Source organism: Eucalyptus grandis, chromosome 5, assembly GCF_016545825.1.
Source record: "Eucalyptus grandis isolate ANBG69807.140 chromosome 5, ASM1654582v1, whole genome shotgun sequence".
In the NCBI taxonomy this organism is placed as follows: Eukaryota; Viridiplantae; Streptophyta; class Magnoliopsida; order Myrtales; family Myrtaceae; genus Eucalyptus; species Eucalyptus grandis.
In genome coordinates this window covers 28590516-28612757 of record NC_052616.1, presented here as the reverse complement: position 1 = coordinate 28612757, position 22242 = coordinate 28590516, and the positions used below count along the sequence as shown (strand labels likewise).

Genomic DNA, 22242 nt, shown 5'->3' with positions numbered 1-22242 from the left:
CTCTTCTATTTTTAGGGGGTTCATTTTGCACGAAAATTTTCTCTCTCCTCAACCTCTCTCTCTCTCTCTCTCTCTCTTTTATCCCTCTAAATTTCCATCCAAACATATCGCACGCTTTCTCTCTCTAGGTTCGGTTCATTTTTGGACCGGTCTCATTCTAGGCTCAAATCGGCGGTCACTAGAGCTCCCAAGCCTTCAAGTTGCTAATGATCTACAATAGCAAAGGTCTTTGACCTTGATGTGGACAAATAAGGTTAGATTGGTGGCCGGATTTTCACTAGCGGTCCGATCTTCACCGGCGAGTCAAGGTCGGTCCATTTTGGACCGGTTCTTCCTTTTTTTCCTTGAGCCGATGGTTCGATTGATCCCGATTTGAGCCGTGGTGGCTGATCTACATTCTTGGAATCCTTATCGTGATCTGGCGGCTTTATTCAATTGATCGCAATAAAAATTGACAAAAATCGCGACAAAAAGTAATAATTCGAAACTCGAATCCGATGAAGTGAGACCGAGTTAGTCGATCAAGGCTATGATTCAAAATTGTGAGCTTTTATATGCTTAAGATTGATGAGTATGAATGCCACAATGATTTGTTGATGATTATGATTTTGAGTCTAATCTGTGATTTTCATAGGCCTGTACATAGGTCACTGTTTTAGCCAATATGAGGTCCGAAACAATCTCGTTTCAGCTCGCGCCTTTAGGATTAGATAATAGACATCCCAAGCTTCGAAACAATAGGTTGACGCTCTAATCGAGCATCGTTTGATTCTCTAAAAAATCTCCGAAGATTAATGATTATGCAATAGTTTAGGTCTTTTTTGGTTATGATTTTGTTCCGCCTTCTGACTTTGTTATTTTTGTGCCTACTTTCATGATTGTTTTTTGATAAAATTGTCTTCATGAGTTTTGTTCTAAATTGTCTTATACATCTCATGATTTTTGGATATGTTCAACTCGGTCGGATCTACTTAGATTTAGGCTTAGGTTTAATCTATTCCATATCGATATCTGATTTTGTTATTTTTGTGCTGATTTTTGTGTTAAGTTTTGGAACAACTTTCCTTCAAAGTTACTTCTACAGGTGTTGTGCATGTTTTGTATGTTTTTCAAAAATTTTAGATATGTTTAGTTAGGCCAAAATCTCTTAGATATGAAGATAGGTCAATCTGTTCTACATTAGTCCAAGATTTGTTTTGATGAAATTGAGTCCATAAATGCACCTATTTGGCATCAAACCATTCATGAGAGTTGAAATACATGATATATATGTTCAATTGATGCATGCTTTGCAAGGTTTTAAATTAGAAAAGTGAGTCAATTGCATGCATTAGAGTAAAAGCAATTGTAGCAATATGTGCTGAACATATAGATTGGTTTGTTTTGCCATTTTTGTCATGACTCTTGTGATCTTAATTGAGTTTTGATCTCTTATTGAGAAATCTTCATCATTGTATGCTCTGTTTGTGAGATTTTTGTAGCATTTTTTTTGAATAGCATTTATGCATGTCTGAAATGAGATTTCCATATTTGTTTAAGTCATCTAAAGATCAAATCTTACGATCATGCATTCTTGATGATTGAACCACATGTTGCAAGGTTTGCATACGTGTTTAGGTCATGTCATTTGAGTTTCATCTTACACATTAAATTGTCTCCCAAAAAGTGTTCATCACATTTAGAATTCCCAAGCATATTATTAGGAATCATGAATCATCTCATAATGTCATTTAAATTGTATGATATTTTGCATGCCGACTTAGGATTAGATGACTATCCAAACTTTTCATCCCATCCAATCCTAAGTTCCGTGTGATTTCTTTATACAATTTGGGTATTCTTTAAGTGTTTTTAAGGTTTTCTAATGAATGCTTATGTTATGTTTTCTTAATTACTAATGCGCACACTTTTAAAGATCTCGATCTTAAGATACCAAATTGATCTAGTTTGAACTCAAGCTCTTTTAGGAAGACGTAAGGCATGCTTAAAAGTTTCTAATGCCATTGATTTCATGTCAAACTCATTGTTTGAACCAATTTTCCATTTTTTCAAAGTCAAACTACAATCTAGACAAATGATCAAATTCGGACCCCTGTTCTAACCCCCGTTTTGACAAACCTTTGATATTTTTGTTTTATTTTTTCTATTTAGAATCTAAACTTGGCCTTTGAATTAAACTTGTTTTTCATCATGTTGGTTATGTTGTGTGTAAATTTGATGATTTTTAGACATGTTTTGATGGGAAAAATCCTTGTGACATTAGTTGAATGTCTAGTTGTTTTGGCAAATTTCTAATGTGTTGTTACTTGTTATTTGATTTTTTAAAAATCATGTGTACATTATTTGAGAAAACTTTCTTCACGAAATTTGTTCATCATTATGTCATGCATGTTAAGAAATTTTTTCATTGCCAAATTGTCATTAGATATTGTCCAATTTTGATGTCCTTACACGTTTGTTCTGAAATTTCCCAATATAAACATGATTGTGATTGTTTAGTTATACATTTTAGATTAGTTTGTGCATAAAATTAGGCCATGCCATCTCCATGAAAATCGTTTAAATGCTTTGATCTTTGTTGTTAAACAATCGACATTTTCAAATTGTATCTTTCAAAAAAAAAAATATTTTGGTACATGTGATGTTTTCCCAAAAAATAACAATTTCTAAAAAAGTTTTTCTCTAAAACTCGATTTGGCTTAAGGAAAAATTGTGACTTGGAAGATATTCAAAATGCCTACAATGCTTGTGAGTGCATTCATGTGAATGTGTTATATAGTCTAGATATTCCTTAACCTTAAACATTTTCAAACATTTTTAAAATCATGTTTTGATATCGTGAAAGTCATAGTTTGAATTGTATTCAAAATGCCTGCGATACTTATGAGTGCATTTATGTGAGCCTCGGGCTAGCATTGGCACTTGAATGCATTCTCAAAACTTTTCATGAATAATTTCGAGATATGTTTTTGAAATATCACATGTGTAATTCATACATATAATTTCATCATGCATTAGAAATTACCTGTGTTTGTGATTGACACATGCCCTTGGTAATAAGTGATCTATTGACGGTTCACTTTCTTACTTGATTGGTTGAGAAATAAGGTTCAAAAATCTGCATGCATGTTTAAATTTTTGCAATGCATGTCACTTTTAGATGAATGGTAAGGTTAATGCATAATATCGAGGGGATTATATAGATCACTTGATTATGAGACTTATAAGCGTTATTGGCCATGTGAGAATATAATTGGTCAACAATTGCTATAAGTCATAAAAAAAAAAATGGATTGGATAGGTGTCTTAGTGGGACCATCATATGAAAGACAAAGGCCAACCCCGAGGCCCCAAAATTTGACTTTCGTATTACACTACCTTTAAATGATTGATCTTGACATGATGTCTTGTTTGTTATTGTTTTGATGTATATGATTGTTTCTTTCCATTGTATACACCTAGTTATAAGTTTCTTAGATTAAGTTTAGATTAGGACCCCGAAGATGGAGAAAGTATGAAGACAGTGAAGGTCGATGTCCATTCCGATCATTATTATATACTATTCATTTTCCCAACATATATCTCGGGTTCCATTTGTTGTATAAAACCCGATGAGTTGCGGGTTTTCCCTCTTTTTCTCATCTTTTTCAATTGTGTTTATCTTTTATATTTTCTAGAATTGTGTGGTAGATTTATTGCTATCCTTAATTGTTTACTTATTGTCTTGTAATTTCAATTCCATTGATTTTTTTTTTTTTTTTTTTTTAGAAATAGAATTGAATGAAAATAACTAACCACGCATGATCGCTTAGTTTAAGACTAATGATCCCGAAAAAAAAAGAAAAAAAAGAATAGACATGTTAGGAAAACACAACATACTGTTTAGATACCGAAATGACGCTAATAGAAATATTAGCGTAACCTAAGTCCTCGAACCTAGATATTTGGTTGCGTAGGAATCAATGGAACATTCCCGATCCTCGATTGGGTTTTCTAGCTGACCCCCAAAATGAGACTATTGGTGACTCTTGTCTTATTTTTAGGTTATCATAAACAACTAAACTGTATAAATAAACCCGTCGCGTGGGATATGAGTTTCGATGAAACTCACAACGGTTTAGCATACTCAATATGTGAGTACCCCAAAGGATGAAGTGATGTCATCCCTATGGCGATGCGTACCAAGATGGCTACCATGGTAAAGGTACCCTTAAATCCAATATCCACACTCAACCACTTCTTCTAAGTTGTGTCACTCGTGTGGGTATTGATTGTGACACTCTGTTGTCACGCAAAGGACTAGCTTAGGAGAGCTCGCGATCTCGTGGAGGAAACTTATGAGAGGCTTGACCCAAAGGCGAGATGATAACATCTTTTGGAACGTGAGCCATGAGGGGTGATCAGTATCCCTAAACCCAACCTTTCCCCCTTTTCTCTCCTCGTGATGATGAGGGATTCGAGGGTGGCGAGATCGGGTTGTGACAAGCTCGAATGATGATAACCAAACTATAGGTATGACATATGAAGCAGTCTAAAGCATCTCTAGGGAAAGAAGACTAAAGCACCAAAGAAAAAAGAAGTCTAAACGTGAAGAGAAAGAAAATTTAGCCTAAAAACACTATTTGGTACTATTTGGAACCATTTGACACTATTTAGCATTGCTCATATACTATTGGTTACTAGTTGACACTATTTGGTACTATTTGGCACTATAGCAGAATAAAAAAATGTAAGATAAGAATATGCCAGAAGCAAGATCTTTCGATATGAGGGTCAAATAATTGACCATTGTTGGTCAAAAGAGCATAAAATTGTCTTTAGTGCTTGCTTATATAAGGTAAGGCCTCTAAATGCTAAGAGGTAGAGCACACTCTCCTTATAAATAATATTGTGTAGTTTGCTATGAATCCTTAAAAATTCTCTCATCTCTTCCTTTCTACCTGATATTATTATTTTAAAATTAGGGATGTTCATATTAACGCTGGTAATATACCAACACCTAAGCAGTACCAACACTAACATGCGATCAGTGATATGACACGGCATGACAAGCCGATACGTTGTTTCTTAAAAAATAGATAATTTCGACACGTTGGAACATGTTACATATTAAATGTATAATTTTATATATACATAATAAATTATCAATTTTGTGATAATTAATCAAATTAATTTGATTTAAATTCACAAATAAATTCATAATGAAAAAGAGTCTAGAATGAATTTTCATAAAAATATTAATCCACTATTTGTTAATATCATTTAATTTTTTTATTTGACAAATTCAACTCTACTCCAATAATCCATAAAACTTGGAGAAAACAATAAGCAATCCACATTCTGGACTCAAGTGTTAGAGCGTGTTGGAAGAGAATAGAGAAAAACCAACTCGAGTGTGATTTGTTGTCATGGAAAGTAAAAATTGGAAGAGGAGAAGATTAAGTTTTTTTTTTTTTCTCCTTTTGTTATTTTTATTATTTTTATTTTCTTACATATTTATATTATGACTCCTTATTTATTAAAAAATTTTAAATTGACCTTGTGCTTATCAGAATCACGTGTCAGAATTCCCAACTTACATGTCGGAATTCTTGACTCTCATGTCAAAGAGTGTCGGACACATATCGAGGTGTTCAACAAGATACAAAAACTCCCGGAGAGTGTTGATGCTTCTTAACTTGCCACAAATTCTATTTTCGTTTTCTCTAGAATGTATCATAGGCAAATTTTTTGGTATCTAGGTCACATTATGAACTTGATTGAGCCATTTTGTCAAGAGTACTACTAGAGCTACTAAAAGCATCACTAAAGAGTTCTTGTAAAATGGAATTCACAATTTCCACAGCCTTAAATAAAGATGAAAATGAAAGACTTGATGAAGAGTAAGACAAGAAATTTAATAGTAAAATTTGATAGAAATTAACATAGCGTAAATGCATCACGCGTGTAATAATTTGGGGTTCTGGGTAATCCAAATATTAGTTTGAAGTAAAATTATTATAAGGGTATTGGTTTGGGGTAAATTTGTTACATGTATATAAGTTTTGAATTTTTCGTGATATTAACCTATTAATTGATCCACATTAAGTGCACATGAAGTTCAAGTTAGCAATTCAATAGTAATATTTGATGAAAGTTATGTCACACATATATCAGTTTGGGGTTTTTGATGGTTAAAAATTAAATTTGGGTAAATTTGTCATTAGTGTGCTAGCTTTAGGTTAACTTAAACTTCTATAGTAAGCATTCAACTAATTTAAAAAAGGAAAACATGAAATATAAAATCGGATTAATACCACATAAAACCCTAAAATATGCCTATTATAACACAAATATGCCAAACTTCTTTTTTGGACCACTCAAAACCCTAAATTTACCCATAATGACCCAAATACCGCAAATATTTGTCGTGTCATAAAAAATCATGAACCTATGAAATTGAAATAGAGGGAATATATATCACACATATGTATGTTTGGATTTTTTTATGACACATAAAAAAGTGGGGCATTTTTGTTCACATTAGCTAAGTTTAGGTTTTTTGTGACACAAAAAAAATTTGTGATATAATTTATATCACAATGGATACAATTTGAGGTTTTCTTAGTACATTCTTTGTTAAAGAGATTCAATGATACTTTTCATCCAAGGGAAAATTTTAAATGAAAATCCAATCCAAAAGTGTGGTTATCTTTTTAAAGAGGGCCATGGTAAACATCGTCTCAATAAGAATTTGAAGTGGCAAGTCCATTTCAAATAATGGCCGGAGCTCGTCGGCCGGCGGGCATATCATATTTCCGATGGGCGGAACGGGGACATTATCGGGTCCCCAAAATCCGGGCCGGGTCAAACCCAGACCCTGAAAACCCCGAAAGTCGGGTCTCCTCCCTTCCTCTTAAACCCCTAAAACTCCGCTGCTCAGCACCCACCGTCGCCAGCCGCTCTTCCTTCAGCGTCCGCCATGGCCCGACCTCGTCGCGACTGCGCGAGGAACGAAACGAGCAACATCACCACCGCCACCGCCACCGCCACCGCCGACGCCTTCCCGGAGAAGAAGAAGAAGAGCAAGGACGCCCGCCGCCCGTAGAACCCTCCGACGCCGGCACCGACATGCCCCTCCTCCCGCCGCGCTCTCCCCTCAGGCCGGCCCACGTAGCCTCCCTCCTGTCCTCCGACGCCGCCGCCGCTCTCATGGGCTGCAAGCACTTGCTGCTGAGAGCCAGGACTCTTGCTCCGCCGCCGTCCCTTCACCGTCGTCATCATCATCTTCTTCTTATTCTTCTGCATCCTCGTCTCGGGTTCGCTTTCGCGGGGCGTATGGGCTCCACTTCTCTTGCGCCCGTTCGAGGGCCGGTTCCCGGATGAACCCTTCTTGCCTCAAAGCCAATGGGGTCCCGCACAGGCCTCACTCGAGCATTCCCAGACCAGGTACTGTTGATTTTCGGTGGATGCAGTCATTTTGTAGTTTGTCTGCTGGGAAATGGTTTATGGTACAGCTGGTGGGAGATTGTTGGAGTGTTTTGAGTGAATGGCATTGGGTTTGGTGTTTTTTGTTTTCGTTGCTGGGGTGAGTTCATCTGGGACGTAGTTTTTTTTTTTTTTTTTTTTTTTTGAATTCTGCATTTGACTGTGGCTGAGTTTAGGTGGAGTGAAGACAGATTGTACTTGAATTTGTGTATGATGTTATGTGATTTTTTTTTGCTCTCTCAGTTCAACTGGAGGGGCCAGTAGGGAGAGGGATAGAGACTCCATTGAAGGTTTTGAAAATGAGACTGGAGGAACTTGGTATCGATATGCAAACATGTCTCCCGGGCCAGTACCATAGCCTGCTTTGTCCCATGGTAAGTACTTTCTGCTTCAGAGACTTCTTTTACTTCCTGTCTTTGTCTCTGTATTCCATGCCATTCCACTTAATTGATGCTTTCTACTAACTTCTGTATACTTTTTGACAATTTTCTCTTTTGTACTAGTGCAAAGGGGGTCGTTCAATGGAAAGAAGCTTATCTATTTTCGTCAGCCCTGATGGGTACGTTGATGATGCTTTGGTTTAGGTGTATCTGTTTTATTCAGTTGAGCTAACTTAGTTGTGTTCTTTTGATTCTATAGGGGTTCTGCAGTGTGGACATGTTTCAGGGGATCATGTGGATGGAAAGGCAGTACACGAGTAAGATACATGCTTGTTTTAGGGGGTTGTTCCAAGTTGTGTCTACCCAGAGCTCTTAGCCTACTGTACCCCTTGGTTGCAGGCAGCTGCGAAACCTAGGTCTTCATATGCAACCTCTAACCAAACAAGCAAAGTCAAGACAATCAAGGAAATCTCGGAGGAGAGTTTGGGGTTGGAGCCACTCTGCAATGAGGTTGTTATGTTCTCTAAGTCCCCTATATTTGAAGTTTCAATTTCAAGTCCACTTGGTCTTCCCTTATTAGCCCTTTGTGCCGACTGATTCTGTGCATAAATGTTGATACTGTGTGTGAGGGAAAATTTCTTCCTTTATTCTGCACTCTAGACTTCCAAAATCTTAGGAATGAGAATCATGCCAGGTTTTCTTTTAGATTCCCTCCCCATTCACGTTATTGCAATTTGGACCCCAAAACTGTTGCTTTCTTCCACTTAACTTATGGAGGTACATGCCAATAGGGTATCCTGCCACAAAATTCTGATAGTTTAGATAGTAAATTGCTGTATCTAAGATTTTTTGCTTATATAACAGACAGGCGAAAGCGAGGTTGATTGCCATTTTTCTATACCCTTTTTTCCCTCCAATTTGACTAGTTTCTTTGATTTTCTTTGCACTTGAGTTTTGTAGTTTCCTTGGTTGAGCACAATCCATTCAGGGCTTTTGCTCCTTGTGCTCCTCCATTACAATTTCTTGGGTGTTGCAATGGCTAACAATTTGGTGCATTTCTTGGCACTAGATGCTTCTTGAAGAGGAGATTAATACCATAATGTTGCTTTGTGCGTAAATAGTTGTGTCACCAGAAAGTGTGAAAAAGATGTGGACATTAGTGGGAGTTTTTCCATTTAGCATCTCACTGGTCCCAAATGGTCTCTTGCAAGCATAAGTGTCTATGATGTTTCATTTCAAAGAATGATTTTCATCTTCTTCCTTTGAATCACAAATTCAATATTATAAACTTGATGCAGGATGCTTTTCACTTCTGATTGGTGCTATTAGGCAATTTCCAATTTAAAGAGTAACTACACTTGTTTACACTTGTTTAAGTCAAATCTATCCTTTTGATATCAACTCTTGTCTGGGAGTACATTGTGGAATATTGCTTCTTAGTAGCCTTATGCTGCATGATTGATTCCATTGATGCTACCTTTCGCAGTTGGTTGCCTACTTTGCAGAGCGTCTAATCTCTGCTGAGACGTTGAGGAGAAATGCAGTCATGCAGAAAAAGTGCGAGAATCAGGTGTTTTTCTTTATTTGGAAAATGTCAAATTTTAATGCTTCTAGTATGATGATTACTTGAATTATTACTGCTCGGGGGTCTGGTCTCTGAAATTCAGATTCTTGTAATGCATGACTCTATTAATAATGATCCTGCATTTGACATTTACACTAATTTTCAGAAGGCTGAACTTAATAGTGTAGATTTGTTATGAAATGATTCACCGTTATCTAGACAAGGATAGGAGTATGCATGAAGCTTTAACTGATGACATCCAGTGAATGATATGACCAACAACTTTGTTTACAGTTTTGCTTTGCTTTGAGTTTTGATAATAGACAATGGTCATTCTTTTTTTTCCTTTTTCTCTTCTCGTGATTGTGTTTGAATCTTGTTGGCAGATTGTTATTGCATTTACTTATCGGCGTGAAGGAAAGCTTGTCAGTTGCAAGTATCGGGACGTGAAGAAAAAATTTTGGCAGGTTGAGTTTTGTAATTTATTAGATGGTCTGAAAGGAACTTTTATGATTTATATGATCTTATCCTTCCAGGACCTTGTTAATTGCGTGTGCATAGCTGACCCAGTTCTGTCTACATAAAAATATTTTCTGTGCCTCACTTTAGATTCTGAATAGAGAGATTTCTTCTTCTTTTTTTTCCTCTTTATTTTTTTTGAATTTCCATGCAAAAACTTTACTTTAGGACGCCAATTTATTGCAAAGCTATGTAGGAAAGGAGCAATAAGCGTTAATATAGATATAAAGCATCTCCTATGTGTATCAATGCATTTAAATGTGTATCAAAGCATATCGACCTGTAGTTTTCCTCCATAGCAAAAAACATAAGATTTTAAACCTATTTCACTATTTACAATATAGAAGACTCCTCTTCTCCAAAGGCTCTTTAAGGCTTTTGCCAATCAATGAAAAATACAAAAGACAGAAGAGTAATTGTTAACCATCATTTGTTGCTGAGTAGAAAATCTTTGATTCTGCAGTTTGTTTAAATTCAGATATTGTTCTAAGAATTTCATATTAATTAATTGTTCTGTTCTCTTTATATTTTGTTTTAGGAAGCTCATACAGAGAAAATCTTTTACGGGCTGGATGATATCAAAGGAAAAAGCGAGATCATCATTGTATGTACACTTTTTTGTAAGATAAGATTTGTCCTGCATTAAATAGTATGATAAATTGGCACCGACATTTATTTTATAGGTGGAAGGCGAGATGGACAAGCTTGCAATGGAAGAAGCTGGCTTCCGCAACTGTGTGTCCGTTCCTGATGGTGCGCCTCCATCAACTTCTGATAAAGATTTGCCACCTGAAGGGCAGGTCTGTATTTACTTTTGAAGATTTTTGATTTAGAAGGGGCTTACACTTTGCTTGATCGTAGAACTGATTAACTTTGTTTATAATATTTTTGCCCCTTAATTTCTTGAACTATAATCAAAGTCCCTTTCTTTATCTGCTCTGAATGAGTTCTGTAGGGTTCTTAAAAGAAATGAAAAGAGCCTCTCTCTACTATCCAGGGTCTTTAAATTCTCTTTTTCTGCTTGAAAGGGTATCTTGATTCCATCTTTATGTAGGAATTATCTTATGTCTAGGAGTACTGATTATGATTTTAATTGCTCAAACTACTCTTTGACTGGCTATTTGAATTGTGAGAAAAGATATCCATTTACCCTCTGAAACTCTGGAGGAAAAAAATATAATTTCTTGCCCAATTTTAAGTGAGTTCTTGTACTTGTTGAAGCCAGTTAAGAACATGTGGCCAAACTAAGTCATAATACCAAGTGATTGCAATTACTAAAGAATAATGTGATGGGAAGTGAAAGCATATTTTGCCTTCTGACCAACAACCCTTGTATGAAGTCATTCATGCCGATTTTGGGCAGACTTAGGTTGGTCTCTGCAAAATTTTTATGCCATTCGATGTGGTTGGACAAGCCTGATTATGGTTGTCTCTCGCACAGTCATGTCATTATACCTAATTATGGTTGTCAATCAAATTATTTGGCTTGGCTCTCAGATAGTCAATCAAGTCATTTTGCCAACATCCAATAGCCAGGCCTAAGAATTTCGGCAAGCCTGACTAAGCCTGCCCAAGCTCTCCATGTGGGTATTTGACTTAGTAAATCAATTCATCTTGCTACTTGATTGACTGTTTGATGCTTTTAGTTGAGCAGTTCCAACATTTAAATTTGGCTTCATGATTATCAGTATTTTTGCCACCGCACTGAACAGTGCTGTCTTAATAAAAGTTATTTTGGAATTTTATCATTTGGATTTTCTTCCTGTGTCTCTGATATTATCACAGGATACATCTGTGAGGTCTTGCAAAATTGACAAACTCTGTTGTTTGTCCTGAGTACTCTTTGTGCTAGGTCTCTGCAAATTAACGAACTATGTTGTTTGTCCTGATGATGTGCATCACTTTTTTTTTTTTTTGGATATTTGGCTTACATGCATGTCACATTTGGAGCTCCTCATCTATATGCATGTTTTGGTCGGATTGGCTTTTTGTTTCAGTTACTTCTTGTACCATTGCTACTCTTATGCATGCAAGAAAGGCATATATTTGGTGTTAAATAATAGAGAACTAAAGCATCTATATGTTGACATCTTTGTCTCTTAAGAAATTTATTTTCTGCTCTATTTCCTTATTCTTTTCGTTGTGTGATAAAATTTTCACTGATGCTTTTGGCATTTGTAAAGCTAGGACATTAAGTATCAATACTTGTGGAACTGCAAAGACTACCTTAAGGAGGTTGGTAGTGATGGGCTCTTTCTAGTTAAACATTGCCATGGCAAGTTTCCTTCTTTACTATATTTAATCAAATAAATCTTTTCTCAGGCATCACGTATTATTCTTGCCACTGATGGGGATAAACCTGGTCAAGCGTTGGCTGAAGAGCTTGCACGCCGCCTCGGAAGAGAAAGGTTTATGCAATGCCATCTGATGTTCTCCATTTTGTGGATAAAGTGTTACATATACACTTGACAATTATATTGTATATGACAGATGTTGGCGAGTTAAATGGCCTAAGAAGAACGATAGTGAATACTTCAAAGATGCAAATGAGGTATACGTTTATATTCATCAAGATAGATATTTTTTTCTCCCAATTGGGGCTGAACCTCCTTTGCATTTTCTATTTAATGAGCTCAGCAAGCCACTGCTACATCCCTTTTAGTAGGGTTATTCTGCAAGATATGTATGCAGTCACACACAAAGTTGGTAGTCACTCATTGGTTTTCCATGTGAGGGAACGTGACAGAGCTGATAAAGAGCCTACTTTTTTTTTTTTTTGGGAGGACAGGGAGGCTCCTCAAACCTGTTGTCGATTTGTAATTTATCTATTATTTCCAAGAAAGTAGAAAGCAAAAAAGAGGACATTTTCTGTTTGCAGTCAAACACCAGCTTATTGAACTAAAACTAGAAGGTAGAATGAAAAGTTGCTGTCTCCAGTTTTTACCTAGTCCTTTTTCCTTTTGCAAGATTGTACATGTCAAAACGGCTTTCTTTGAAGTGTGAAAAAAGGGGCTATCTGTTGTAAAATGGAAATTTTGAAAGTTGTACCTTCCAAATGCTACATTTGACAAAACAAAGTCAGGGCTAAAGCTAGAGCCTCAAACCAAAAGCCTAAGCTGCCTGTGTAGGCTCGCATTTTTTGTTCTTCAATGTCTAGCGAAACTGTCAATTATGAACATGTGGGTCATTTTCTCTCACATTGAAAGGGTAAGTTTGCTGGCTGTGAGAGATGCCTAATTAAGTTGTTAGGGATGGAAAAATGGGTGAAGGGAAGGATCCTGATGGATGTTGACCAAATTAAATGTACTTTCTGCTTAATATTGTCAATAATTTTTGAGTTCGATTTATTTTGTAGCACTCTCTCTAACTTTTGTGCATTCATCAATATCTGGCCTAGTTGGGGGGTGTTGCACACCTATTGTTTTACTGAGCACATCTTGATTTTGGCCTTTGCATTTTACATCACATGTGGCATCTTCTAACTAAATCTTTAGTGCATTTAATTTGATCAGAGTGGGTGTCATTTGAGCAAATAAAAGATTCAATAGTGTACACAGAAAATGATCAAATTAAATGGGCTTTAACTTTCAATTGTACATGGCTATATTGTGTGTAACTAGCTTTTCTACAATGGCCATCTTATTGACAACACTATTAAGGGGATGCACCCCTTTACTGTCATCATGAATGGCATCATGTTGCTTTATTAAAAGGGTGTTCCTTTTACACAAGGCTTCTTGATATCCAAGGGTTGGGGAAGGATCTTCTAATGTATGCAGCTTTCTTCTACTTTTTCTGCCAACAGGCTGGTTCCATGATTCAGACCCATGGCCTTCTAGTTACAAGTGTGTAATATTAGATTTGCACCGAGGCCTCCCCTTAAAACATAGCGTTAAAGATAAATAGCAAGAACAAGCTTATTGACCTCTTAAACTATTTTTCTCGACGAGGAATTATATGCTGGCTTATATTATTTACTATTTTTGCAGGTGCTCATGTACGTGGGACCAGGTGTCCTCCGGGAAGTAATTGATGATGCAGAGTTGTACCCTATACGTGGACTGTTTACCTTTAAAGACTTTTTTGATGAAATAAATGGTTATTATCATCGGACTTTAGGTTATGAGTTTGGTGTTTCGACAGGGTGGAAGTCCTTGAATCACTTGTACAATGTAAGTTGATATTATTCACTCTTCTTCCTGGTTTTTAATTTCCTTGCAAATTTTAGGTGGTTATGACGGTCAGTTTCACAAATTCTTTGTGTGTTAAATGAATCTTCCTTAACGGTTTATGTTGTTAGTATTCATTTAGGTCTGATATCATTAGTGGATTCCTTTTCTGTTTTTGATTCTTAAACAAAAGATGGAAGTACTTTCTGTACTGCTGCCCATATGAAAGGGAAAGAAAGAGAATCCTCTATTTAAGTGAAGAGCTGTGTAGATTGGTCTCTTATGGTTATTGGTTCTCGTGTGTTCATACAGATTTGCTCTGATGCTTTCTGTTGACATCTTAAATAAATCATGGTACATCAAATTATGCTATTTTTTTACCATTATTCAATGATACAGGCATGCTGGCTTATTTAAATCTAGATCATTTTGTAAGGGTTGGCATGAGTGATTATTTTGGCGGCCATCCTTTGACTGGTTCACATAATGGCTGAAAAACAGATGTCAGCATAGCTGCATAGTAGTCTTTACTGAGTTAGATTGGTGAGAATTTTTTTTTGCAAATAGTTCCTAGTGCTTGTCGCATCAAGAGCAGCTTCATTTAGCCTTTCTTGTCCCTCATAAGGTGTCTCCAAAGCTGTCATCAGTGAAATGAAGTGGATTTATAAGACCACAAATGATAGCTATGGTGCATTGCGTTTGGCACATCCAATGTTGGCCATATTGGATAAAGGAGATTTAGCAAACATACCGGTTATAGGTGGAAGAAAAAGAATGTAGATAACCAAACAAACGATGGCCAACTAATACGAGTGACTTTGTTGCTGGGCCTGTCAGACTGAGATGCTGCTGATTTGATTTACTATATCCATCATAGTTGTTCCAGTACGACTAGAATACATTTCTGGCTTTGTTTCACCAGAAGCACTAAATTCGTGCTCTATTAGAATATACTTCTTCTGCATTAGTAATAAATTCATCACTACCAAAGCTGCGTAGATTTTCTGTCATTGGTCCTGTTACAGCCTGTTGTTTTGACCTTTCTTCGTTATGGATAACTTTACCTCTTCCTTTTTGCTGATAAAATATCTTAGCTCCTTTGAGATGGGTTTTAGTAAGAGACATAACAGCACCTCTTATGATCAGTATCTTTTTTTTCTAATAATCAAGCCTATACATTATTTGCACATTCTGAAACAATCTAATATAGATTCTTTTCTCAAAAAGTTGCCTATTCCTTTAAAAAGATCTGCCTATGCTTTCTTTTATGACCCAAAAAAGGAACTTTGTTTCAGTTTGGACTGATTTCTCTTCTTTACTATTTTGGTCAGGTTGTACCTGGAGAGTTGACTATTGTAACTGGGGTCCCTAATTCTGGTAAGAGTGAATGGATTGATGCTCTTTTATGCAATATAAATGAGAGTGTTGGCTGGAAATTTGCACTTTGTTCAATGGAAAACAGGGTAAGATTTTATCACAATCTTATTTTAGAGACTTTTGTTGCACTTATATTAGTTCTTTTTCTGCCAGCTGCCCATTCTATGCAGTATTCTTGACATCTGCCAATTTTATTAATCTGTAGGTTCGTGAGCATGCGAGGAAACTTTTAGAGAAACACATCAAAAAGCCATTTTTTGATTCAAAGTAAGTTTTGGGGAACTCTTTCCGGCTATATGTGGCACACTGGCTTTATTTTATTTTCCTGGTCTATCATCTACTTGTAGCGTAGCCTATATCATGGTTGTACTTGCTTTTTCATTGTGTTTGGACAATGTGGAAATGGTTTGCTTTGTGATACATGAAATAAGCTGTGTGTGAACCTGTTCTGTAGCTTTTGCTGCACTGGTTTTGTTGTAATAGTGCATCAGAAACCTAATCTCACTCCAATTCTATCATATCCTTCTTTGAAACTTAACATCACTGGAAATTTGAGTTCAGTCTCTAAGAAACCAATTTACCCATGAGAACATGTAATTTCTCTGTCTTGTCAATCTAATCATACAGAAAGCAACTAATAGGAGTACTTGCCAACACTCCGTGGAGCAGGTCTTTCTTTGCCCCCATATTCTGGGAAAACTGTTATAGCTATGACATTTTGGGGATATCACTGAATACAAGTTTGAATTAATAAAATGGTTTAAAAGTTTCACAGAATGAGTTGTGGATTGTCGTCATTGATTAGCAGATGGTGCTTGTTCACTGCCAGTCATTGGCTAATGAAATTCAAATGGTGAAATCCATGTGCATGTGTGCACACGTGCCCACACCCACGCGCGCGCGCTCGCTCGCACACGCACACACACACGCACACACAAATTACTGGCAGAAAAAGTGACTGGTCTGGTAGTTATTTCATTGTGTGGGCCACTGTGACTTTGTCTGTAGTTTAAGTTGCAATTGCAGCTTGTTTGCTCTAACTGATTGTTGCCTCAATTTGATGTCTTAATTTGGCCTAGTAGACCAAATTGTAGCCCGGTTCTTGATGGTGAAGTTCACAAAAGATATTTAACTAGAGGGACGTGGACCCCAGGGCAAACCTTGTTTGCTCTTTTTTTATTCTACTTTGTTTTTATCTGTTATTTTTTAATTTTGGCCTGATATGCTGCAACCTACCCAATCTTATTCATCCCTTTGGAGAAAGATTCATTACACAGGCCATATCCTGGTATATCTAGTTCTACTCAATTAAGTTATATTTTTTAACAGATCTAAAATCTGCAGTTGCTTAAGTTTCCCAAGTATCGACTGATTGTTTTTGGAGAAGCAACTCTCAATTGCTTCACCTTTAATCATTTGTGAGCACATAACATTTTGTCAAATGCTCTATTAAAGTCGTTGTAGTTCTTTAAAAGCATAAATTGCTAGAACAAGCTCACAAAATGTTGGTAGTTAGAGCAAATTTGGTTGTATATGGGTTTGTAGCAGGTGTGGTTTCCCAAGTTGTTCATATTTTCAATAAACTCACCCCAAAAGAACCCAAAAAAGAAGAAAAAGGATGATGTATATAGCTTGATCTTTAGAAACATTTCCGCATTACAGTCATTGGCGGTGACAAATAGAAAGTTTTAGCGCCTCCGGTAGAGTTCCTGGAGGATGTAGTGGCACTACAGTCCCTACAACCTTTGTTGGTATTACTGCTGTTGCTGTTGTCACAATTATCTCGTAAATAAGTATCTACAACAGTATTAGCACCTCAATTGATCAGCCATGCTGGCCATCATGTAACATTGTTAAAGCCATGGTATCTGTTGACTTGGTGCTATTGGTTCTCCTGATCGCACGCTGTATGTTCTGTTTCTGACCCCTTGTTAACTATAGTAGATTCTCACTTTTTATCAGGTTCAATTCTTCAGTAGTCATAATTAGGTTTCAAGTTACATAAGCATTTCTCACCCCTCATATTTTGGATCGTTTAGTTTTGTTGTCTTATGCTGTCTTATTTGTGTGGCTAATTATCCTGTAGGAAATGGTATGTCTTAAGTCAATCTTCTCATACTCTTTTTAACATGGTAATTGGTGACTCTTGGAAATTACAGATATGGAGAACCTGCTGAACGAATGAGTGTTGAAGACTTCGAGCGAGGGAAGCGATGGTTGAGTGATACGTTTTATCTCATAAGGTGAGAAATTCAAATCATATTTTTTTTTTTTTTTGGTGATAAAGTAATGCAAAACAAATCAAGTGTTTGCATATTTTAACTTGAGGGTGATGCAATGCATTCAAAGAAGTTATACTGTGTTGTGGGGTGTATATATATGGAGAATAATGCATTTTAATCATTTCTTTTCCTAAGAAATATTATGTGGCTATTGAAAGTGTCTGTCTTGCTTGGTAAATGAATCTGCATTTCTTTTCCTAAGAAATATTTTGTGGCTATTGAAAGTGTGTCTGTCTTGCTTGGTAAATGAATCTGATTTGCGTATGGAGTTACCGCAGTTCAGGCATTTCCAGATTTCAGTGTTCTTAGTGCTACATTCAGTCCTTGCTGGCAGGATGCTGTTTTCGACATTGGTATAGTTTTTCTCCATATGTTAATAGGCTCCACTTCACCATAGAGACGGGGAAAAAGAGGGACTTAAAGATTAGCCTCTATCAGGCATACGCCACTGCTTGAGTTCCTAGATTTTCTTGTCACTGGCTTCACTGCTGCTGTAACCGTTCTTTCACTTTTAGTTGGCATGCATCTACCAGTCATTTCTTTCATATCAAGGAGGTATCAATTATTACATGGAAATGCTGCTCCACATATTGGCTCAGTTTACCTTCCACATTCTTGTCATCTTGCACTTTAGTTCATGGATGAGAGGTGGACAGAGATAGCATCCTAAAATTAACAATTCTTGATTATGGCTTATGGGAACAAAATTTTTTTCTTAAAATTCAAAATATTTTCAAAGTGAAGCTGTATAGGCTTATGAATTCGTGGGATTTATTCATGAATGGCTCTTGCTGTGAAGTTTCTCCTACCAGTAATTCTGCTTCTTGGTATCAACATAGTAGCTTGATCTGAGAGAACTTGCTTTTATGAAAAATCTTATTCTGACATGCTACAAGTCAAATTTCTGGAAAGTTACAATGCAGTTGATTTGCTGTGTCATGTAAATTTTTTGTGCCCAAATAAATTGATGGAGTATTGATGACTACAGTTGTCAAAGAAGAAAGTCAGGGGGCATGAATTTTATTTCATGAATTATTAACATGATTTTCTGGCTAATGTACCTGAATGAGAGTCTCTTTGTTACTGTTAGGGCTTGACAATGGATGTTCGTGGTAGATTTCCTGATATATCTAATGCTAGTGTAAGTAGACATTTGCAAAGTAGTCATGATTTGTTGTAAATAAGAAGCTTGCTGTCAGATTTATTGATTTTGTGACAAGCTGAGGTCGGTTGCTGTCAGAATAGTCTGTAAGATCACTTGCAAATAGTAGTTGTATTTGTTTAGATGTTTGACTGAAGCAAATCTTTCATGGGAATAGATATTGACGGATCCTGATAGTCTTTAAGTGTTCATTCTCCAGACTTCTCCTGGAATTGGAAAGTATGTAATATATTTGGCTGTTCTGGCTATTGAACAGGTGTGAGGATGACTCACTTCCAAGTATAAAGTGGGTTCTTGATCTTGCCAAGTCTGCGGTGCTAAGACATGGGGTGCGGGGACTGGTAATTGATCCTTACAACGAGCTTGACCACCAGCGTCCTTCTGGCCAGTGCGTCTCTTGAGTCTTATGACTTGAAATATCTCTATTGTATGCAGCTGCTCTAAATGTCCATATTGAACTGGCGATTCTGCTATTGTTGGTCTGTTGTGGTTTTTCTCTCTCATGAGGAAAGCTGAAAAGACAGTGACACAGTGCTGCCAAAGCAAAACCACTTGTCATTAAAACTCCAATTTCGAAGATTATCTTGTACTAAAGTTGCAATTTCTTTGCACATTAACATTCCATTTCATCCCTGTTTAGTGCTATAATCTTAGGGATACTGTCAGATCCTTTTACCACATACTATTTGAGAGTATTTATGTTATTTAATATTTAGATGTCATCTGTATGAATCCTTTGCAGGACTGAAACAGAGTATGTGAGTCAGATGCTTACGTTGATCAGGCGTTTTGCTCAGCATCATTCTTGCCATGTGTGGTTCGTAGCGCATCCTAGACAGGTTGGTCTCAGTTCAGCATTGTTAATTATGTCTCTTTTGTCAATTCTAAGTTAACTCTTCAAAACAGTTGCACAACTGGGTTGGTGAGCCACCTAACCTCTACGATATAAGTGGGAGTGCACATTTCATAAACAAATGCGATAATGGGATAGTCATACATCGAAATCGGGATCCAGAGGCCGGACCTGTTGATCAAGTACAGGTAAAGTTGCTCTCTGCACTAATTGATCGTCAGCATTGGGACATTTCTTTTGGCAAATCTGTCCCAAATTTATTTTATACTTGTAGGTTTGTGTACGGAAAGTGAGGAACAAGGTTGCGGGGACCATTGGTGATGCCTTTTTAAATTACAACAGGTTAGTGTAAACTATTTTGTCTTTTGTAGCATCTTATAGTCTGTTTTCCGGTGTTTTAAAAACTGAAGCACAGATGGTCAACTGGCCAGCGGTGCTTTGGCCATGGCAACTGGTTGAACAGCTGGTTTTTATATCGGTGTGATAAATGTTTTTGGTGCGTATGTGGACATGTTCACTATTGTGGATTGTCAAAAATGTCGAAAACTTTTGCCATATTTATGGGAGGGTATGCATAGTTTGGTGGTTTACAGGGACTGGGGGTTGCCAAGGATTCCTGGGTCCCTGGTTCAGGTCCGTCTGGCTTTACTCTTTTCTTAAACAGACTTTATAGACAATTATTTTATGACTCGACTTTATTTGCCAAGCTGTGATGATCAACATAGGATTTTTGTGCTGTTCTTGGTTTAAAAGGTTGATCACACCTGTGCCAAATACTTTTGACTGCTCCTCAGTTGAGCCCGGCTGGCTAGTGCATACGGGTTTTATGTCTGCGGTCTAAGTGTCGCATATGCATCTAATGAGCTGAAATGAGGCAATGTTTTTGTAGCCTTTCTTATCCTTTTTCTTCCCCTTTTTCCTCTCAGGGTAACCGGTGAATTCATCGATCTCGACGCCGCACCAAAGAAAAAATAGGATGATGGTATTCTTTCGCTCGCGCTTGTACAGTTTGCGAGTCCAACAGCAATCCGACTCTTGTAATTTTGTAGTTTCCCTATTCTTCTCTCCTCTGTTCTCACTGACTTGGTTCCTCTAGGCGTTTTCTTTCTTTCTTAAATCTCTGAGGGGTTGAAATTGTGAAGTGGCGGGCATTGATTCTTGTTGTGTTTTTCGAAGGTTAGCTCTTGCGGTTCCCTTTCAATGAATGTCCAACGCATATAGTAATCATCAATGTGAATCTTTCTGTCACATGGCTCTTGGCGGTTCTATGATTCGTCCGCGCCGTCCTGATTCAACTGATGACCCAAAATCGAGATGAGTTGTATTTCGTGACATGACAGTGAAATCAATTAATTAGATGAAGATTGCCCAAGAACTTGCTGTCTCCAGCTCGTTTAATGATTGGCCGATCCAAGGCCTCAATCATTTTGCAGAAATTAAATTGAAATTGGGTCCGATCGAAAGGTGCACCGAAAGGACTTCCTAATTAAAGACATGGAATTGCGAGTAGGACAAAAGAGGAAGAAGGGAGGGGGGGATGGGATTGGAAAAGAAAAATAACTTGGGGTGAGAGAAAATTCTTCAACTTTAAGTCCCTTTGCCTGCCGGCCAATTTTCAGATTTTGTCGGTGGGATCTCTGCTCTAGTGAAGACATTATTAAAACGTCGTGATATTTACATCCTCCCCATCTTTACTTTCTTTTCGGAAAGCTAAATTGAGCACTCCTTTTGGACTTTTTCCTATTTCTAAATGCTACGTTGGAATGATAGAAAGTATGCATTTAACCCTCGTTGCAAAAACATTTGTTTACTTAAATTTCGGATACCTATATCTGACAATAGGACCAAAGCTTTTAATTAAAGATTAGGAGACATGTGAAATGATTCTGTCATGGTTTGACTTCTGACCGGATGAATATTTTGGTTTCACAAATTAGGTTGGCTGCTTGAATTCCGTAATCTAGGGCAAGTCGTATTCGTATAATGAAAGCCCTGAAGGAATCTTCTCAAGGTAAATCTTATAATTTAATATAGAAGTTAGACTATGAAAGTAAATATGAATAATTTCGGATCTATTTAGTGGGTATTAATACGACTGCTTAAATTATTATAATATGCATGATAGACTAAAAATGATTTTCCTAGGTTTTATGTTGGATTGAATTTTCCAAGATTTTCCATTTTTCTCATAAAAGTCTTGCAGAGAGATACTCCCTGCAGACAGGAGATGACAGCTTTGACACCTGCTCTTTTTAACTTTAATTGTTTTTCCCCCTCACAGCGTATAATAATATCCTTAAAATCGTTGTTGGGTCAACTCGATGTTGTGGACCTGTATAAGCTGTCTGGTTTGTCGCTAAGCTGTCAGTATTAGTTAATCTTTACTGGTTTGTTTCAAGTGATGTGATGCTTACAAGTTTGCCCATCCCAGCAAGAATATTCCCTTTGAAAAAAAAAAATTATTAAAAT

At 36.9% G+C, this 22242-nt stretch overlaps 1 protein-coding gene across 1 annotated transcript; it reads left to right on the top strand.

The window, feature by feature from the left end:
• The first annotated feature begins 6904 nt into the window (after window positions 1-6904).
• LOC104441581 (twinkle homolog protein, chloroplastic/mitochondrial) lies at window positions 6905-21021 on the top strand. The gene is made up of 21 exons (XM_010054731.3): window positions 6905-7428; window positions 7711-7841; window positions 7971-8026; window positions 8107-8164; window positions 8247-8357; window positions 9334-9417; window positions 9798-9878; window positions 10469-10534; window positions 10614-10730; window positions 12118-12165; window positions 12253-12338; window positions 12421-12481; window positions 13920-14102; window positions 15431-15562; window positions 15682-15743; window positions 17636-17719; window positions 19177-19308; window positions 19663-19759; window positions 19827-19961; window positions 20048-20115; window positions 20700-21021. The coding sequence occupies exons 1-21, from the start codon at window positions 7362-7364 to the stop codon at window positions 20746-20748; spliced, it is 1908 nt and encodes a 635-aa protein (XP_010053033.2). The 5' UTR covers window positions 6905-7361; the 3' UTR covers window positions 20749-21021.
• The last annotated feature ends 1221 nt before the right edge of the window (window positions 21022-22242 follow it).